General features: G+C 39.6%; 1 protein-coding gene across 2 annotated transcripts in view; it reads left to right on the forward strand.

Moving 5' to 3' along the window:
• Positions 1–18,360, forward strand: part of LOC108412011 (NACHT, LRR and PYD domains-containing protein 12-like) — a 31,068-nt gene that overhangs the window by 3,083 nt on the left and 9,625 nt on the right. For both annotated transcript variants that reach the window (XM_017683851.2, XM_037533766.1), the window contains exons 3-10: positions 729–806; positions 4,840–4,917; positions 6,782–6,892; positions 7,392–7,499; positions 9,221–9,328; positions 11,791–11,904; positions 14,038–14,151; positions 15,783–17,732. In XM_017683851.2, coding sequence (XP_017539340.2) covers positions 729–806; positions 4,840–4,917; positions 6,782–6,892; positions 7,392–7,499; positions 9,221–9,328; positions 11,791–11,904; positions 14,038–14,151; positions 15,783–17,732 — 2,661 coding nt within the window. The remainder of the gene's footprint in view (positions 1–728; positions 807–4,839; positions 4,918–6,781; positions 6,893–7,391; positions 7,500–9,220; positions 9,329–11,790; positions 11,905–14,037; positions 14,152–15,782; positions 17,733–18,360) is intronic.

An 18,360-nucleotide genomic window follows, 5' to 3' on the forward strand; every position in this document is an offset into this window, starting at 1 on the left:
ATATTTACACAAAACTTGCAAACTGCCTGTAGATAAGTTACAAAAGTAATATTGACTATTATGATTAATAAAATAACAACACTACTACTTATACTAATAAATATTAAATGCAATAATAAATACTAACAATAGTAATATTAACGATAATAATTCAAGCTTTTATAACAGGAAATATAATAACAGTAATGATATGTAAAGCATAGTAATAACAACATATGATTATTGCTGACCACCAATATAGCAAATTGGAGCCAATCGTACCGGGTGATTCAAAAAGATTAATCTGATTTCAAAGGGCTCCAACTCGGAGCGCTCGGCATTGGTTCCACAACACTGGATGATCTCTGGATTCACACTAAAAGAGTCAAGAGTGCAGCGACACCCGACAGGATCAATCGAGTACGGGGTGAATTTGACTATGCCGTTGACGTTGTCTGTACAGCTGGAGGAGGTTCATATTCATCACTTGTAAAATGACAAACTTTACGTTCACTTTAAACCATTTACAGTTGACTGCATTGTTCTATAATGATTTACAAGTGAAATAAATCATTTTGAAATCGGATCAAACTGTTTGAATCACCCTGTAGAAGACACCAGTGTTGTGCTATTGGAGTGCCATGTTTTAAAATGACTTATTTAGGCCAGATTTATTAATGTTTTTAAGAAAGAAAGGCATTTTTTTAGTAAAAACCTTTTGTGATGTTTGTAATGTTTCTGTTGAACAGCGCATTGACTCACAAAGGCCTTACAGCCGTGTTTGGGGAGCTGCTGAATGAGTGTGTGAGGGACATCGGAAGCACCAGGTAATATGACTGATTTCCTTACGCTGTAAGGAATGATTTAGAATGAGGACTGAATTTCTAATACTAGAAATTACTACTAATTATATTATGACTAATAGTAATAATAACAGAACAAGAATTTATCTGCCGTCTTAATCGTAGGCATTCAGTTTACTCAGAATGTGTTAAGGAAGCCTGGTAACCAACTGTTTTAAGACTGTGTTAAGACGCCACTTGTTTTTACAGTGTAGCTACAGTGTGTATAACTAGCTCTACATTGTGTGACAGAATTAAAGAGTTTCCACTATATTGTTTCATTACATTTACATTTCTGGCATTTGGCTGACGCTCTTATCCAGAGCGACTTACAATTTGGTCATTTTACACAGGAAGGCCAAGGTGGTGTTAGGAGTCTTGCCCAAGGACTCATATTGCTATAGTGTAGGGTGTTTGCCCAGGTGGGGGATTGAACCCCAGTCTGCAGTGTAGAAGGCAGAGGTGTTAACCACTACACTAACCAACCACCATTGTTCCATCTTATACTCTCACTCAGAACATTCGGTTGGCTTGGCAAAGTTGCTTGGACTTGAGTTCCTCTCTCTTTTCCATCCCTTAATTTATGTAATTTCCCTTTTAGGTTTACATGGGGATTTTTTCAAACTGCTCTTATTTTAACAACGTTCAGACCAAAACCACCAAACATCCTATGGAGTACTGAGGCACACAGTACTCGTCCGCTTTTCATTCCATCATTTATCCATTATTCCTCTTGCTTCCCATCCTTCTTATGCATATCAGTGTTCTTGTTCCTGTAGTGTAGTATATAATCTAGAGCCAGTAAAGTGGCTGTCTGTGTTTACAGCCCTCCATAATTCCACTGAAACCTAACTTTCAATCTAGAGCCATCAAACTTGTTATGAAGATTCTGAAGCTGTTGACCAAAATCTAACTGCATTTTATATTCAGAGCATGTATCTATAAACCCCATTTGTAAATAATGGGAATGTAAATAAAAGTTGAGTGAAATGATGTGCAAACCCTGTAAACTATATTTTAAAAGGAAAATAGTACAAAGACAACATATGAAATGTTGAAAATTAGAAATTTTATAGTTTTTGGAAAAATATTGGCAAATCTTGATTTGTCCGGCCACAGGACACTTTTCCACTTCAACTCAGTCCATTTTAAATGAGCTCGGGCCCAGAGAAGGTGGCAGCATTTCTGGATCCTGTTCATAAATGTTTTTTACTTTGCGTTTTCTAGTTTTAACTTGTTTTTGTGGATGCAGTGACAAACTGTTTTCATATAAGGTGTTTTTCAGAAGTGTTCCTGAGCCCATGCAGTGATTTCCACTGCAGCATCATGTTTTTAATGCAGTGCCATCTCAGGGCCCACAGATCACAGCCAGCAAATACCGTATTTTTGGCCTTGTCTCTTACATACAGAGATTTCTCCAGATTCTATCAATCTTTTAATGTTATTGTGTACCATACATGATGAAAAGCAATGTTTTACATTGAGAAATGTTATTATTGAGTCTTGCACTGCACCCCTCCTCATCTTTACTTCTGAAAGACTCAGCCTCTCTGGGATGCTCTTTTATACCCAATCATGTTACTAACCTGTTGCCAATCAACCACCTGGTGTTCCTCTTGCCAGCCTTTTGTTGCCCCTATCCTAACTTTTTTTGGAACATGTTGTTGGCAGCAAATTCTAAATGGGCAAATATGTTTCACTAAACAATAAAATGTCTCAGTTCCAACATTTGAAATGATGTCTTTGTACTACTTTCAATGAAATATAGGGTTTCAATGATTTGCCCATCATTGTAATTCGGTTTTATTTACATTTTGAACAGTGTCCCAACTTTTTAAAAAGTTTTTTATCTGACCTAGCTAGGTATCTTTTCAGGGATGTGAAAATCTGATCTCATAACAGTTTTATTGAAATATATTTAGGAAATGACTCAGTGCATTGTAAAATCTTAAAGTCCACCATTATTTGATTGCATGATTTTAACCTTTTAGTTGTGTTTTGGTGTCTGTCATAAATGTGGTGTCTATCCTCTGACTGTCGTAATGACCCAGTGTCCAGTCTTGGCATCACAATTCATAAATAACTGCTAACTGAATTTTAGGTGTTTTTTTTTAAGCCAGCAGATTTTATGCTCAGGGCCTTTTGCGTTGTAGCTATTAGTTTGAACTAATAGCTATTTAACTACTCTCCCTTTTACCATTACCCCACTAGCACATAAGGCTTTTGTTTAAACTTTATCAGACCAAAATAAATGGGTAGCAGTTTGTTAGAAAACAATATTTCAGCAGGGCTGACTGTTGGAAAACTGTACAAATCTGCAGATGCATACGAGGCATTCATTGCAGCTCAGCTCAGTAGCAATAGCAGCTCCATCTAAACCCCAATCATGACAGTCTCCTGTCCATTAAAGCAGGGAGATCAGAGAACTAATGTCCTGCATTCCTGTTTTAAGATGGATATGATGTTATGCCTGTTCAAGTTTATGACATCAAGTTATGACAAAATAGCTAGATGCTTTCTGCATCCTAACCACATGACTAAAACAGAAATTCACACAGAAATCACTTTCCAGATTTCCGGCGTTTCTCTAACAACCTGCTGACCATCATTCATTTCCGTTTGACATTTCCTGGCTAGCACCAATGGAATCTTTGTGGGCCAAAAAGGGGTACTTGGCAAAAGTGACTCATTTTTTCAAAAGGATACGTTAATGTTGCTTCTTCTTTTTAAATTTTGGCTGCAATTTCGATGCAGCACCATTTTAAAGGGATATACTTAGCATTGTTTTCTCAGCTCGTTATTTAATGACTTTCCCTCATTTGTTTAGGACATCTACAAAAAAATGATACTTCTGTTTGGAATCTCAGAATCCCTGCTCATAAATTATGGCTAAATGTAATGACTTTCCATATGTTTTCATTAGCATATGGTTGGCAGCTCTGTACTACTCATAACATCATGACCACCTCCTTGTTTCTACACTCACTGTTCGTTTTATCAGCTCCACTTACTGTATAGCTGCACTTTATAGTTCTACAGTTACAGACTGTAGTCCATCTGTTTCTCTGATACTTTGTTAGCCCCCTTTTACCCTGTTCTTCAGTGGTCAGGACCCCCATGGACCCTCACAGAGCAGCAGCACTGGTGTGTCTGATCCACTCATACCAGTGCAACACACACTAACACACCACCACCACGTCAGTGTTACTGCAGTGTTGAGAATGATCCACCTGCTCTGTGAGGGTCCATGGGGGTCCTGACCACTGAAGAACAGGGTAACAGAGTATCAGAGAAACAGATGGACTACAGTCTGTAACTGTAGAACTACAGAGTGCAGCTATACTGTAAGTGGAGCTGATAAAATGGACAGTGAGTGTAGAAACAAGGAGGTGGTCAGGATGTTATGCCTGATTGATGTATTTACAAGAAACAGTGAAAAAGTTGATAAGGGGAAATATTCTCGTTTAAATACAGGTCTCAAGTGGATTTACAGATACGGCTCTCTGCTCTTATCTGTAATAATGTAAAGTCTTATAATGTAAAGATTGAGGTTTGTGTGATGTGTATAGAACAGCACACTTAACCTTGCCCTGTTTTCTTTACTCCTCTCCATTAAAGCTGTTTTCTCTGAGAGATTATTCATTCAATTCATAGTTACTAGTTGTCTTGTACCAGAAATAGTTCAGGCGGTGTATGTAATATGTGGTGGTGATAGGTGGGTGATATGGAAAAATATGATAGGAAAAGAACTAGTAGTGCCACATTTTTTAAAAAATCATATCAAAAACACAAATTTTCACTATTTTTTATTCAATATTTCAAATACGGTGTTCATTGTAGTGTTGTTTATTGTGTTTATTGGTGACATCATTTATCATGACTACAATATATATTGTCCTGTTGTCCAGCCCTAGTAAAGTGAGTGCACAGAGAATGCCAGCTTGTGCTTTTTTCAGGAGCACAGAGCAGGAAACGTTCAATAAACAGACATTTTTGTCGTTTTTCTTCTGTTGCACAGCCCTTTGACTGAGAGAAGCCTTTCGGCAATGTTTACAGACGTGTTGGAGGAGTGTGTTGGGGATTCCACGAACGTCAAGTAAAGTGTTTTGTTTTTTTCTTCAAAGGTTCACCTCATCTTGTAGTGTTTATTATAGTATATTGTCGTTTTTGTTGTTCAGTGCTGACGTATTGTCTTCTTGAATGAACGATAAGCTCTCCGGACAAAAAAAACCCGTCATCTCATACAAGGTTTCCCTCCTCACCCACCAGAGCATTTATGGCAATGCTCCTACATATCTGAAAGAACTCCTCACCCCACTGACCTCATCACGATCCCTTCGTTCTATGAACACAAATTGCCTCCTCCCCCCAGAACTAAACTCCACACCATGGGGGACCGGGCCTTCTGTTCTGCTGCTCCTGGCTTATGGAATGCTCTCCCTGACCATCTGAGGGCACCACAGTCGAGTGAGAGTTAAAGGACTTAAAACCTTTCTCTTCAGCAGAACTTATAACCCGTGATCTTCCTATGGAGTGTACAGATGTTTTATAGTAGTTCTTTGATTTCATTGAAATGCTTCTACTGTTTAGCACTTTGAGATTTGCTTAAAATGTAAAGTGCGTTACAAATAAAATTCAGTATTATTATTATTATTATTATAATTATCTGTGACTGAAACATACCTAATAGCATGTAATAAGCTGGCTGGTTTGGCTGGACTGGACAAGTTTCTGAATGTAGACGAAATCAATATTCAAACTCTTGCTTCAAAGAATTGTTTGGCCAGATTTAGTGGATGCCTTCCCTGGAATCTTAGTCGTTGTTCCAGGTTGTCCAACAGATTTTCAAAAGGATTCAAATCTGGGAATTTTGCCACATCTCCATGTCCACCTTCACTACATCCATAAACCTTCTCTGAGGTCTACCTCTTCTCCTTCTACCCGGCAGCTCCATCTCCAACATTCTTTGCCCAATATATCCACTATTCCTCCTCAACACATGTCCAAACCATCTCAACCTGGCCTCTCTGGCTTTATCTCCAAACTGCTCCACCTTCACTGTCCCTCTGATCTGCTCATTTCTAATCTTGTCCATCCTCGTCACTCCCAACGAAAATCTCAGCATCTTCATCTCTGCCACCTCCAGCTCAGCCTCCTGTCTTTTAGACAGAGCCACAGTCTCCAAACCGTACATCATAGCAGGACGCACTACTGTCTTGTAAACCTTCCCTTTCACTCTTGCTGCCAACCTTCTGTCACACATCAGCCCTGACACCCGTCTCCACCCACTCCATCCTGCCTGCACCCTCTTCTTCACCTCTTTTTTGGACTGTCCATTGCTCTGGATGGTTGACCCAAGATATTTGAAGTCAAATTTATTTGAAATTTACCTGTACTGTAGATTTTCGTGTATTTGGTTCTATGTTCCACTTTTGCCTTAGTCACAACATTTGACAGACATGGACTTCACAGATTCATAAAAAGGTCTGATGAGTAGATCAAATCCACCTGAGCGCCTTTTGAATGCATGCCTCAATGAAAGAGATGATGGTAACACTATCTTATACCCTGCTACGTTGACATCAAACGTTATGGCATCTATCTTGACAGTTACTGGTAAAAGCAGCATGACTGTGTTATATTACTGATGGCTGTTTATAGTATAGTTATATCAATGTTTATATCAGAGTTTAAGTAAAATGTTACCGGTATAAAAGGCCAATATCACAAATTTGCTAAAAATCTGAATGACTTTTTTTTTTTCATTTTACATGTCAGAACTTTACTTTGTTTTGAATGATCATAATTTTAAAACTTTCTGTTGTTTATTTCCAGGTTTCACTGTTAAAATTCCCCATTTTTTAGTGTGGTCTCTTAGTTGTAGAGCCCACTGTCTTTATTTCTGTCTTACTAACTTGACTGTTACAGGCTTTGAAAATGTTTTTGCTTGATGGCTTTAGTTCACAGACACAGAGAGCGGCATCTTCAGCACACAGTGAGGCTGTTAAACGTGACTGGTCCATGGTGGAGCCCACTGGATACAGCAGTGGAGATGAGCCCTGTGAACCGCAGTGAGGCATCACCTTTCTGTCTAACATTAGCGGTTGAGGATAGTTTGAAATAACATGCACATAGAATTGCCCAATAGCCTAATTTAGCAGTGGAGTAGTGGAATACACAGATGTACTCCTGGTAAAATATATCTTGAGTAAAAGTACAAGTATTCTGTTTGTATTTCCACCTGAGTAAAAGTACAAAAGTACTTACTTGTGAATGTACTTAAATATCAAAATAAAGTACTTTGTTTTATGTTATTTTAATTTGATCAACGAGGCCTGTTAAATAATGCATGCAAGGCTTAAGGACCCCCATGCAAAAAAGTTTGTATACTTGTTTTTACGTCTCAACTAAATTTGAGCTTTAATGTTGGCTAATGGTATTAATACGTTATCATAGCTATACATGAGTGTAAGTAGCTATATAGTGGGTCCAGTAAAGATGTTAGGGGCCTCCAATTCTGTTCTCCATGTGTTTGAATTCTGATACATTAGTCATAATATCCTCTCATAGGTCAAAGAGGTCAGCATCTCCAGTGCCCAGCTGTACGTCCATGAAGAGTCACTCATCCAAGCTAGAGCCCCCTGAATTCAGCAGAGGAGATGCGGCCTTTGAACCAAAGTAAGTTCAGATCCATATCAGTGTAATGTTAATGGTGAATCGTGTTGTAGTATGTAGTAACTGAAAAAAGGAACATGCATTCGTTTGAGTGCTGCTGGGTATATTTTAAAAAATGAAAATAAAAATCGATTGGTGTCTAACAAAGTAGACGCTGAAATAAAGTGTCAGTCCAAAAGGATTTTTAGGAAAAGTTGCTATTTTTGGGCAGCAAATTATATGGTCAGGACTTGCTGTGTGAAAGTTTTGCCAAAATCTAGAAAAAAGGAAGAAATAACATGAAATGTTCTTTGACAAATTAGTCACTTTTACCCCACCTTTTGTAATAAAAAGCAAAAAACATAAACATAGGTAGCTGTTTGTTAGACAAACAAGAAAATCTCAATCCAAAAGCCCTTTGATAATGTTTTTTGCATGATATCTCCAGCACCCAGCGCTGAGTTGGCATCTTCTGGACCAAAGTGGGTCATTACACTTAAGTATAACAGTAATATTGAAATTACTGTAGTAATTATGCGTATAGAGCAGAACATCTTTGTGCTGCTGCTCTGTTCTTCAGAATTTACACTTTAGCAATGTTAATAATAAAGTCTGTATGCACTCTTTCCACACAGAGTCACATTGTTGCTTTTTGTCCATTGATATCGTCCAAAATAACTAGAGAATTTCCAAGCGTATGAACAAAACAGAGATCCATACAAAATACCCTTACTGTAGACGTCTTGATGTAATACACATCCAAAAGTTGGAAAAGTCTTCTATTTTGCATTATTTTTTAATGTAACATTTTTTCATTACAAACTATGTTATCAGTTTAATAATTTAAGTGAAAACAAATATATTTGAAATGTACATATATTTAGAATTTTTTGGATATGTGGAATTCAGACATTTATGAAAAAGTCTGATGAGTAGATCAAATCCATCTGAGAGCCTTTTGAACGCTTCAATAAAAGAGATGAGGGTAACGCTATCTTATACGCTGCTATATAACACTGACATCGAACATTATGGCATCTGTCTTGACAATTACCGGTAGTACTAACCTGACACTGTTATATTACTGAACAATATCTGGCATGACAGCTCATGGCGGTACATGAAATTGTCCATGACATGTTTGTAGTACTGTTATGTCAGTGTTATGTAGCAGGCTTCAAGTAAAGTGTTAGCGGTATAAAAGGCCTAAACATAACCGTTATCACAAATTTGCCAAAATTTATAATCGTGACCTAGAAATATTACAGATTCATGAATATTTATTTGCCGGTTTTAGTAAAACTTCCAGATTCTCAGTGTGATCGAAGACTTTTAGCCCACTGTTTTTATTTTCATAGCATGTTGATTGTTGTTGGGATATGGATTGTGTTTCTGAATTGTTTTGTCTGTAATGAGGTTTTGGAAAAAGAAAGCATCTTGTAACGTATGAATGACTGAACTAATGTTTACCTCTAAACAGGCTTTGATAATGTTTTCGCTTGATGGCTTTAGTTCGCAGACACAGAGAGCAGCATCTTCAGGACACAGTGAGGCTGTTAAACGTGACTGGTCTGTGAAGAAGCCCACTGGCTTCAGCAGTGGAGATGAGCCGTGTGAACCAAAGTGAATGATCACAGTTCCGTCTGAGTTTAGTTTAGGACGATGCAGCTGGCCTCCACTTCTGTTCTCAACGTGGTTGAATTCTGATACATGAGTCCTGTGTAAGTCATAATATCCTCTCATAGGTCAAAGAGGTCAGCATCTCCAGTGCCCAGCTGTATGTCCATGAAGAGTCACTCATCCAAGCTAGAGCCCCCTGAGTTCAGCAGAGGAGATGCGGCCTTTGAACCAAAGTAAGTTGTAATGTTAATGGTGACTCGTACTTTTTTGTCAGTTCTAGTACTGTTATGTTATTTAGCAGGGTTCAAGTAAAGTCATTTAATTCATCAGAACGTTTTGTTTTCTTTTTGTTTTGTTTATTTTTATCATTATAAAACTTTCTGTTGTTTATTTGCAGCTTTAACTGAAAAAAACTCCGATTTTGTGTAGAAATGGTGCAGAAAAGTATCACATGTATAAAGCAGCACACTTCCTCATGCTGTATTCCTCTGCCTTTGAAACTCATCACTAGAGGTGCCTCCTCTCAGAAAAAAGTGACTCTAGGCCATAATTGCTGGTCCTTTATAGGACAGTTTGTTTGCATGTGGCATCCAAACTCTAATACAGCCCAATAATGTTCTGTCCAACCCTGACTCGACCTGACACACAGCACCGGGTCCAAACCCGACCCAAGCCCAACAAGATTTTGTCCAAACCCAAGCGACCCAAACCGTGCTATCAAATTTTGAGGCACGTTCCACGCTCTGCAGAGTTAACCCTATATATGTTTGTTTGTTTGGCTGTAGCTTTGACTGCTGAGTGAAATTCAGGTGAAGAAGCTTAGCGTCCTCAGTCACTCTGAGCTGAGAGACAGAGGCAGTGATAACAGGCTGATTGGTTTTCCTGATATTGAGATATAAACAGCAGTAAAAACATTAAAATATCTCACCCAACTAAATGGAACTGGACCAGTTAAGCAGTGAAATATGAACTGGACTATCCATTCAGTAAAAACCAGCTAAACTGACTATAAAAACGTGGCTAAACAAAGATTTTGATCTTGAACTTTATCAGTGTGGTTATCTAGGGAAGCAAAAATCCAGTCTCATCTGTCTCCTTATCTCACATAATGTTACAGCACAACGGTGTGGAAACTTCGGGATGTCTATCGTTACAAGGACGTAAAAAAGTGTAACTGTTGGTTAAAAAATCGAAAACTGGAATATTTTGATAAAAAATGTATTCACCAATGAGAATTCAACGTCTGTAAAATAATGTTTGGACCAGCACTTGTAATGGAAGGGAGAATAAAGTGATGAGGGAAGTAGAGCAGGGAGGAATGCACTGTTAAAGTAGGAGGCAGGATTTGAATCCGATGTAGATTTTGAGTATGAAGTCCAAACCCGACCAACCTCGACATAAGCAGTCAAATATTTCTAATACACCCATGCATACCAACCAGTAAATCGGTTTACTTTTATATAATAAACCAGTGCTAAAAATGTGTTTTAGTTAAAAATGTTTTGGTTTAACCTCCTCATAGTGGCACTGAACAGTTGTACTATACAGTGCCTGCATAGACTTAAACCAGACCACTTTATACTGCTGGCCATCAAGTATGGAAAAACCTTATACGGAGTACCATTCCTATATGACTAGAATACCTGTTATTTACTTATTCAGAGTAATTACTTTAAAGAGGTAGGTGAACATAGAGTTTTGCCCAGTGTAGTAAGCCTGTCCAAGCTAGGAACTGGATCCCGGTCTACTGTGTGGAGGCCAGGTTTGTTATCCAGTGTGCTGTACCAACCAAGCACATGGAGAAAAGGCCCATGTAGAAATCACTGAAAAAAGCCATAAAATAACTCCAATCCAGTGCATTACATACTTCACGAAATCACTGAAATGAATGAATTTACTAAGGCTTTGACATTGGCTACATTCACATTACCAGGCTGAAGTGGCACAAATCCGATTTTTTTTAAATCAAATGTGACTCAGATCTGGTGTTTTCAGGGCTGTGTGGACGCAAATCTGATCTTTTCAAATCCGACACCGAACCACGCTCATATGTGTTCCTAGATCGGATACGTAACCGATTTGTGGCCATGTGACCTTAATGTGACGCTCAGATCAGAATTCATGTGCTTTTTTTCCGCTACGCGTGCGCCATCATTCAGCGTTACCATGGCAACAGCGCCGAACAGACGTTAAAGCCTGTAAACGGTGGAAAAGCAGCTCATCTCACCTTTTTCTCCTCCGTCTGGCTCTAATAATGAAGCTGAGAGCTGATCAGAGTTAATGATCTTCTCAGCGAAGCTCGTTCTGCTCGTTAGTTTGTGCTGATGATGCAGTGATTCAGTCACGTGACGTTACTGAGCAGGAGGAGCTCATGAGGCTCATTTCAGGAGCCGGTTCGTCACATTAATGAGCGATTTGAGTCGCTGACCTAAACGAGTGTGAACCATCGAGTCAAAAAGATCGGATTAGAGCGATGGGGCTTGTAATGTTAACATAGCTTTGGTCTAGCTGATTTGACCACTGTCATTGTTAAAGTCTCTCAATAACATGTTCTGCAAATTTACAGCATTCCCAGTGTCTCCTCCTATGTTTTGCACAATCATCCCTCAACTGCATGTGTACCAGAGAGTAAATCACATTTCAGTGTTGAATGACTTCTAAATGGCCTTCAGTACAGGTTTTGTTTCTTGTCTAGTCTGCAGACCCAGAAAGCTGCGTCTTCAGCACCCAGCTGTGTGTCTATGAAGAGTGACAAGTCAATGGAGCGTCCTCCACAACTCGGGATGGAACCTGTGACCTTAGACCCAAAGTGAGTTAAGACCTTATGCTGCTGTCTTGTTATTCAGTTTGTGAGTTCAGACCATGCCTTCAACATGTGGTGGTAGTATGAGGGAAAACTGAGGGAGGAGGAAGAAACTATGAGAACTTGGGCTGGAGTTCTGGGCAGCTTCTGCCTGTAGCTATAAGGCCAGATCCCCCATCATAGCAGTAGTAGGACTGATGCAGTACTGAGGAATGGGGAGGAGATGGAGTGGCGGTGGGGATTGCGAACACTTCGTCACGGGAACGGAAGGTGAGGATGTGAATTTATAGGGCGTAAGATTGAAAGAAGGAGGCCATGCTTTCAGAAATGCTTCTCCCTCCAGACTTTAGTTATAACTTAACTACATTTATTAGTCTTATATGGGTTGGTTAGTGTAGTGGGTAACATCTCCACCTCCTACCCTGGAGACTGGGGTTCAGTCCCCACCTGGGCAAGCCCCCTACACTATACCAATAAGAGTCCTTGGGCAAGACTCCTCGCTCTGGATAAACGCGTCAGCCAAATGCCGTAAATGTAAAACTTAACATTCAGTGACTATTAAGGATTTGGTGATTGCTGTGCAGTTCATTTTGGATGAATGATGGTCTAACATACTTAGCATTAGTCCAAAGTTATTCCATCTGCCACTGAACTACAGCTGTTGTTTTTGAATGTGCTGGGGAAAAAGCACGCCTAGATACGCCTAGATAGTGAAATATAATGATTTGTTTCTGTTGGTCCCTGTCTGACCAATCAGAGTGATTATGTAATAAATGAATAATGTTTTCCAGTGTTTTTCTGTATCAAGACATATTTTATGTCTTTGAGTAGTTGTGATAGTTTTTGAGGTGGTCTAGTATCAAATGTGCCCTGGTGTGGCTGGTGTACAAAGTGGTCATAACATAATGTGCCTGAAATTAATGTTGAATTTACTACTGCTGTGCCTTTGTTTCACCGCAATGACCATGGTTTGTGCAATCCTCCCTCAAACGCATATATATATATATATATGTATATATATATATATATATATATATATATATATATATATATATATATACACAGTATATATAGTGTATATGTATTCACAGTACTGTGCAAAAGTTTTAGGCATCTAAACAAATTTTTAACCAATTGACCTCAGCAGTGAGTTTATCACAATATACGTTAGAATAAAGTCACATTCATAATTCAAATAAACATAAAAACAGTAAACAGTAACAAGAATTTCTCGGGTCCATATTTTTCCCTGACACCTCCACAGCCGCCACAGAGACTCGTTAATATCATCAATTACATCATGAGCTCAATTTACTGAGCACTGATTGGTCAAACCAGGAGCTGCTTTTTAACTACATATGATACTGGGCTTCCTCGAGGAGCGGCTTGGAGATGGGTAAACAAACACACCAACATCCAGAAAATCACTGTTTATTTTATATATATATATATATATATATATATATATATATATATATATATATATATATATATATATATATATATATATATATATATATATATATATATATATATATATATATATATATATATATATATATATAAGGGCGGCACGGTGGCGTGGTGGGTAGCGCTGTCGCCTCACAGCAAGGAGGGCCTGGGTTCGATTCCCCGGCCGGGTGACCGGGGTCCTCTCTGTGTGGAGTTGCATGTTCTCCCCGTGTCTGCGTGGGTTTCCTCCGGGTTCTCCGGTTTCCTCCCACAGTCCAAAGACATGCAGTCAGGCCGATTGGGTGTGCTAAATTGTCCCTAGGTGTGAGTGACTGTCTGTGTCTGCCCTGCGATGGACTGGCGACCTGTCCAGGGTGTATCCTGCCTTCCGCCCGAAGACTGCTGGGATAGGCTCCAGCTCCCCCCCGCGACCCTGACGGAGAAGCGGCTTAGAAAATGGATGGATATATAAATAATCATTATTAATTTTCCATACATTTTGTTTATTCAAATATTAACACTTTTCTCAGCAAATAAACACAAACTAGACAAATAAATAGAGTTTGAAAATGTGTCTTGGGTGCCCAAGACTTTCGCACAGTACTGTACATATAAAAAGAGTAAAATACATTTTAGTATTGAATGACTTCAAAATGGTATTTAGTACAGGTTTTGTTTCATGTCTAGTCTGCAGACCCAGAGAGCTGCATCTTCAGCACCAAGCTGTGTGTCTATGAAGAGTGACAAGTCAATGGAGCGTCCTCCACAACTCAAACTGGAAAATGTGACCCTTGACCCAAAGTAAGTTATCCTCTTGTACTGCCGTCTTATTATTCAGTTATCAATCCTAAGACGTATTACTCAGTAACTACGGTGGATTATTTGGCTATTGCTATGCAATATGTTTTACTAAGCAGTATAGTCTAACCTGCTTAACGTTAGTCCAAACTACCTCAAATAGAATCTAGCATACATTAAACACACATGCACTCAACCGTAGAAAGTCATTAGGCAAAATGGAAAACGATTACAGTTCATTCATATTCATATTTTACCGTGAACACATCTCCAGATTACATGCTTCATTTTAACCCCTTAACAGGCCAGGGCTGCTGGCGGGCCCAAAGTTTTACTACACACTTCTACAAGCTAAGAATAGTTCAGTGCCTGTAGTTACTGAATAATAAGCCTTAGTATGTAATTAGCCTGGGATTTTAAGGGGAGTGCAGCATGGATCTCACTTTGAAGAGCAAACTGTAATAAGAGAAGCATTAATGTAGTCATAACTCTTTGAACATCAACTGAATGATTTAGTGGTTTTATTAAACAATTGCCTGCGTTTAACGTGAAGTATGTGTTAGTTCTTGCTATTTAGAAAAATATGACCATGGTAAATGTTTATTAAGTTCATTGGAAACATTTTGGAAACTAACGTAAACACTGTTAGCATTTATGCAGGCCTTCACGACAAAGAAAGCATAAGCTTCTTGAATTCTAAGATTAAGAGACCCTCATTAGTCCCACAACGGGGAAATTTCACCTCCACATTTAACCCATGGGTGAAGTGAAACACCACAGACACTCTAGTGAGCACACACACACACACTAGGGGGCAGTGAGCACACTTGCCCGGAGCGGTGGGCAGCCCTATCCACAGCACCCGGGGAGCAGTTGGGGGTTAGGTGTCTTGCTCAAGGACACCTCAGTCATGTGCTGTTGGCTCTGGGGATCGAACCGGCGACCTTCCGGTCACGAGGCTGGTTCCCTAACCTCCAGCCCACGACTGGCCCAAAGCTGTACGCCCAACGTGGCACAAGATCTTCAGCACAAGATTCTGTGTAACTGTAGACATTTATGTGAGTAGCACCATTTGTCCTGCTCCTGCTTGCAACCTAAACATCGTTTTCTGCTGCCATTCGCAGTTCAACACATAGCTGGATTCCATGAGCATTAATCATGATTGAAAATGACTGTCAAACTTGCCTTTAGTCGGCTTTATTATAGCGTATTTGCCTTTCTTAAGCACATTTTTCACAGCTGTGGCCATCTGTGCACCACCATCTCTGTAACCTACAAGACTGCAGTTGCTTTACACCTTCATTCAGATTGAGCTTGTAAAGCTACAAAAACGGCTTGATAATATATGCTAGGGTAAATGTTATAATCTTATTTAGGCTATTCATTCATTCATTTACAGGATTTTTCTACATGTATCTGTTGTCCTGCTCATGACCTCACTGGGCTGTTTAACTGCCGCACATGACACATGAGAACTGCAAGATATTGTAATGGGCCTACAGAAATCCCATGGGCATGCAGACTTATACACTAGAGCTCGAATCGTGTCCAAAGCCGTGTCTGTATGGTATGATCCCCGTACCATTTCTAATCACTTTACTGATATTTGTGTTGCTGTATTTGTTCCCTATCAGGCAGCACTCCACAGAGGCAGCACAGCAACAGGAATCCAGCCAACCAGTAGATGATGTCCTGCACAGATTCTTGGAGAGACACAAAGCACAGATGAAGAGCAAGTGTGAGAGCTTATTTGAGGTGTTCCAAGTACAAAAGAATAAAGCACTCCTGAACAGAATTTACACACAGCTCTACATCATAGAGGGAGAGAGTGAAGGCGTGAATAAAGAACATGAGGTTTTACAGATGGAGAAACAACCCAGGAAGCAGCACTTACAAGACACCGCCATTAACTGCAATGACATTTTTGAATCCTCGGTCAAACCGGTGCTCGAGGAAGATATAAAACACAGGAAGAAGCTTAGAACAGTGATGACTAAGGGCATCGCAGGCATTGGGAAAACCGTCTCTGTGCAGAAGTTCATTCTGGACTGGGCTGAAGGAAAAGCCAATCCTCATGTTGATATCATGTTTGTGCTTCCCTTTCGGGAGCTGAACTTGATTAAGGATGACCAGTATAATCTTCATACACTTCTGTGTAACTTCTATCCTGAGCTCAAAGATCTGGATATGAAGGTGTATGATGTGTGCAAAGTGGTGTTCATCTTTGATGGTCTAGATGAAAGCAGAATCCCGCTGAACTTTTCACAGTGCGGGAAAGTATCTGAAACCACCTTGCCATCGTCAGTGGGTGTGCTGATGACGAACCTCATCAAGGGAGACCTGCTTCCCTCTGCTCTCGTCTGGATAACATCTCGGCCAGCAGCAGCCAATCAGATTCCCCCTGAGTACATCAACCGTTTGACAGAAATTCAGGGATTCAATGATCCACAGAAGGAGGAATACTTCAGGAAGAGAATAAGTGATCAGGATCAGGCTGACAGAATCATCTCTCACATCAAAACAGCAAAGAGCCTCCACATCATGTGCCACATACCAGTGTTCTGTTGGATCTCAGCCACTGTTCTTCAGGAAATCTTAGAATGCCATATCAATGCAGAAATTCCTAAAACTTTGACAGAGATGTACATACACTTCTTGCTCATTCAGACACATGTGAAAAACCAGAAGTATGGAAAGGGTGAAGACAGAGGCCTGACAGAACAGCTGGGACCCAACAGAACCGTGATTTTAAAACTGTCCAAACTAGCGTTCAAACAACTGGTGAAGGGCAATGTGATGTTCTATGAAGAGGACCTGAGAGAGTGTGGCATTGACATCAAAGAGGCCTCCCTGTACTCTGGAATTTGCACTCAGATCTTTAAGGAGGAATCTGTGCTTTACCAGAGGAAAGTCTACTGCTTTGTGCATCTGAGCTTTCAGGAGTTCCTGGCTGCTTTCTATGTGTTTTATTGCTATATGAGCAAAAATGTGGAAACACTTCAGTATTTTAAACCACCATACAAAGAGTGGTCTGAGAATGTAACACTTGAGGATCTGCTTGAGGGAGCAGTGCGTAAAGCCTTAAAGAGTCAGAACGGAAGCCTTGATCTTTTCCTCCGTTTCCTGCTGGGCATCTCACTGGAGTCCAATCAAAGACTTCTACAAGGCCTATTGATGCACACACAAAGCAGCTCAGACAGCATCAGCAAAATCATAACCTACATTCAGAAACAAATCAAAGGAGAGGATGAGATGGAATTGGAGCGGATATCGGTGATGATGAACATCTTGAAGATGATGATGAAAAAACTGGAAGAAAGACAGTGTCTTCCTGCTGACAGATCCATCAACCTGTTCCTTTGCCTGACTGAAATGAATGACCAGTCTTTATCTAGAGAGATCCAGGCGTATCTCAAATCAGAGAAACACTCAAAAATCCTGTCTCCTGGACAGTGCTCAGCTCTAGCCTGCATGCTTCTGATCTCAGAGGACGTGCTGGAGGAATTTGAGCTGAAGAAATATAACACAACAGAGGAAGGTTATAGAAGACTGATCCCAGCTGTAAGCAACTGCAGAAGAGCTCTGTAAGTGTTTCATCTACTTAAAATTCCTCAATATAATGATTTATGTCAGTTATAGTGATGGCTGAATTATGTAAAAACCATTCAATATTGGAGGCTGCGAACAAGAATTTGACTAAGCACATCTGCGGTTTCATACCACGCACTTAACATAAAGTTGTAGTTATTGTTTCATGCTACAGAAATGGTATCCATAGCAACAACACTTCGCATTAGCAAAGGCCTTTAAACAGAACAAATAAATGTCAATAGATGGAAAGTGTTAAAATAAATAAATTATGATGGTGATAAAATAATACATTTGAAATGGTTACACCCTTAGATGTGAGCAGCTCACTGCTGTGTCAGCCTCACTGTTAGCACGTTTTTGGACATACTACTGGACATTTTTGGACTACAGTAGTGAACATAATTTCAATTACAATGACTTCAAAATCCAAACCTATATGATGTATTCAAACTCCAGATTTAAGTACCCCTGGTAAATGGAATCGAGCTTCGTACTGCACACTATATAATAAAAATATATGCATTTGTAGCATTATATAACATTTATACATTTACAGACGCTCTTTTCCAGAGACTTACAATTTGATCATTTTACACAGGTAGGCCAAGGTGGTGTTAGGAG

This window comes from Pygocentrus nattereri, chromosome 2 (genome assembly GCF_015220715.1).
Source record: "Pygocentrus nattereri isolate fPygNat1 chromosome 2, fPygNat1.pri, whole genome shotgun sequence".
Taxonomy (NCBI): domain Eukaryota; kingdom Metazoa; phylum Chordata; class Actinopteri; order Characiformes; family Serrasalmidae; genus Pygocentrus; species Pygocentrus nattereri.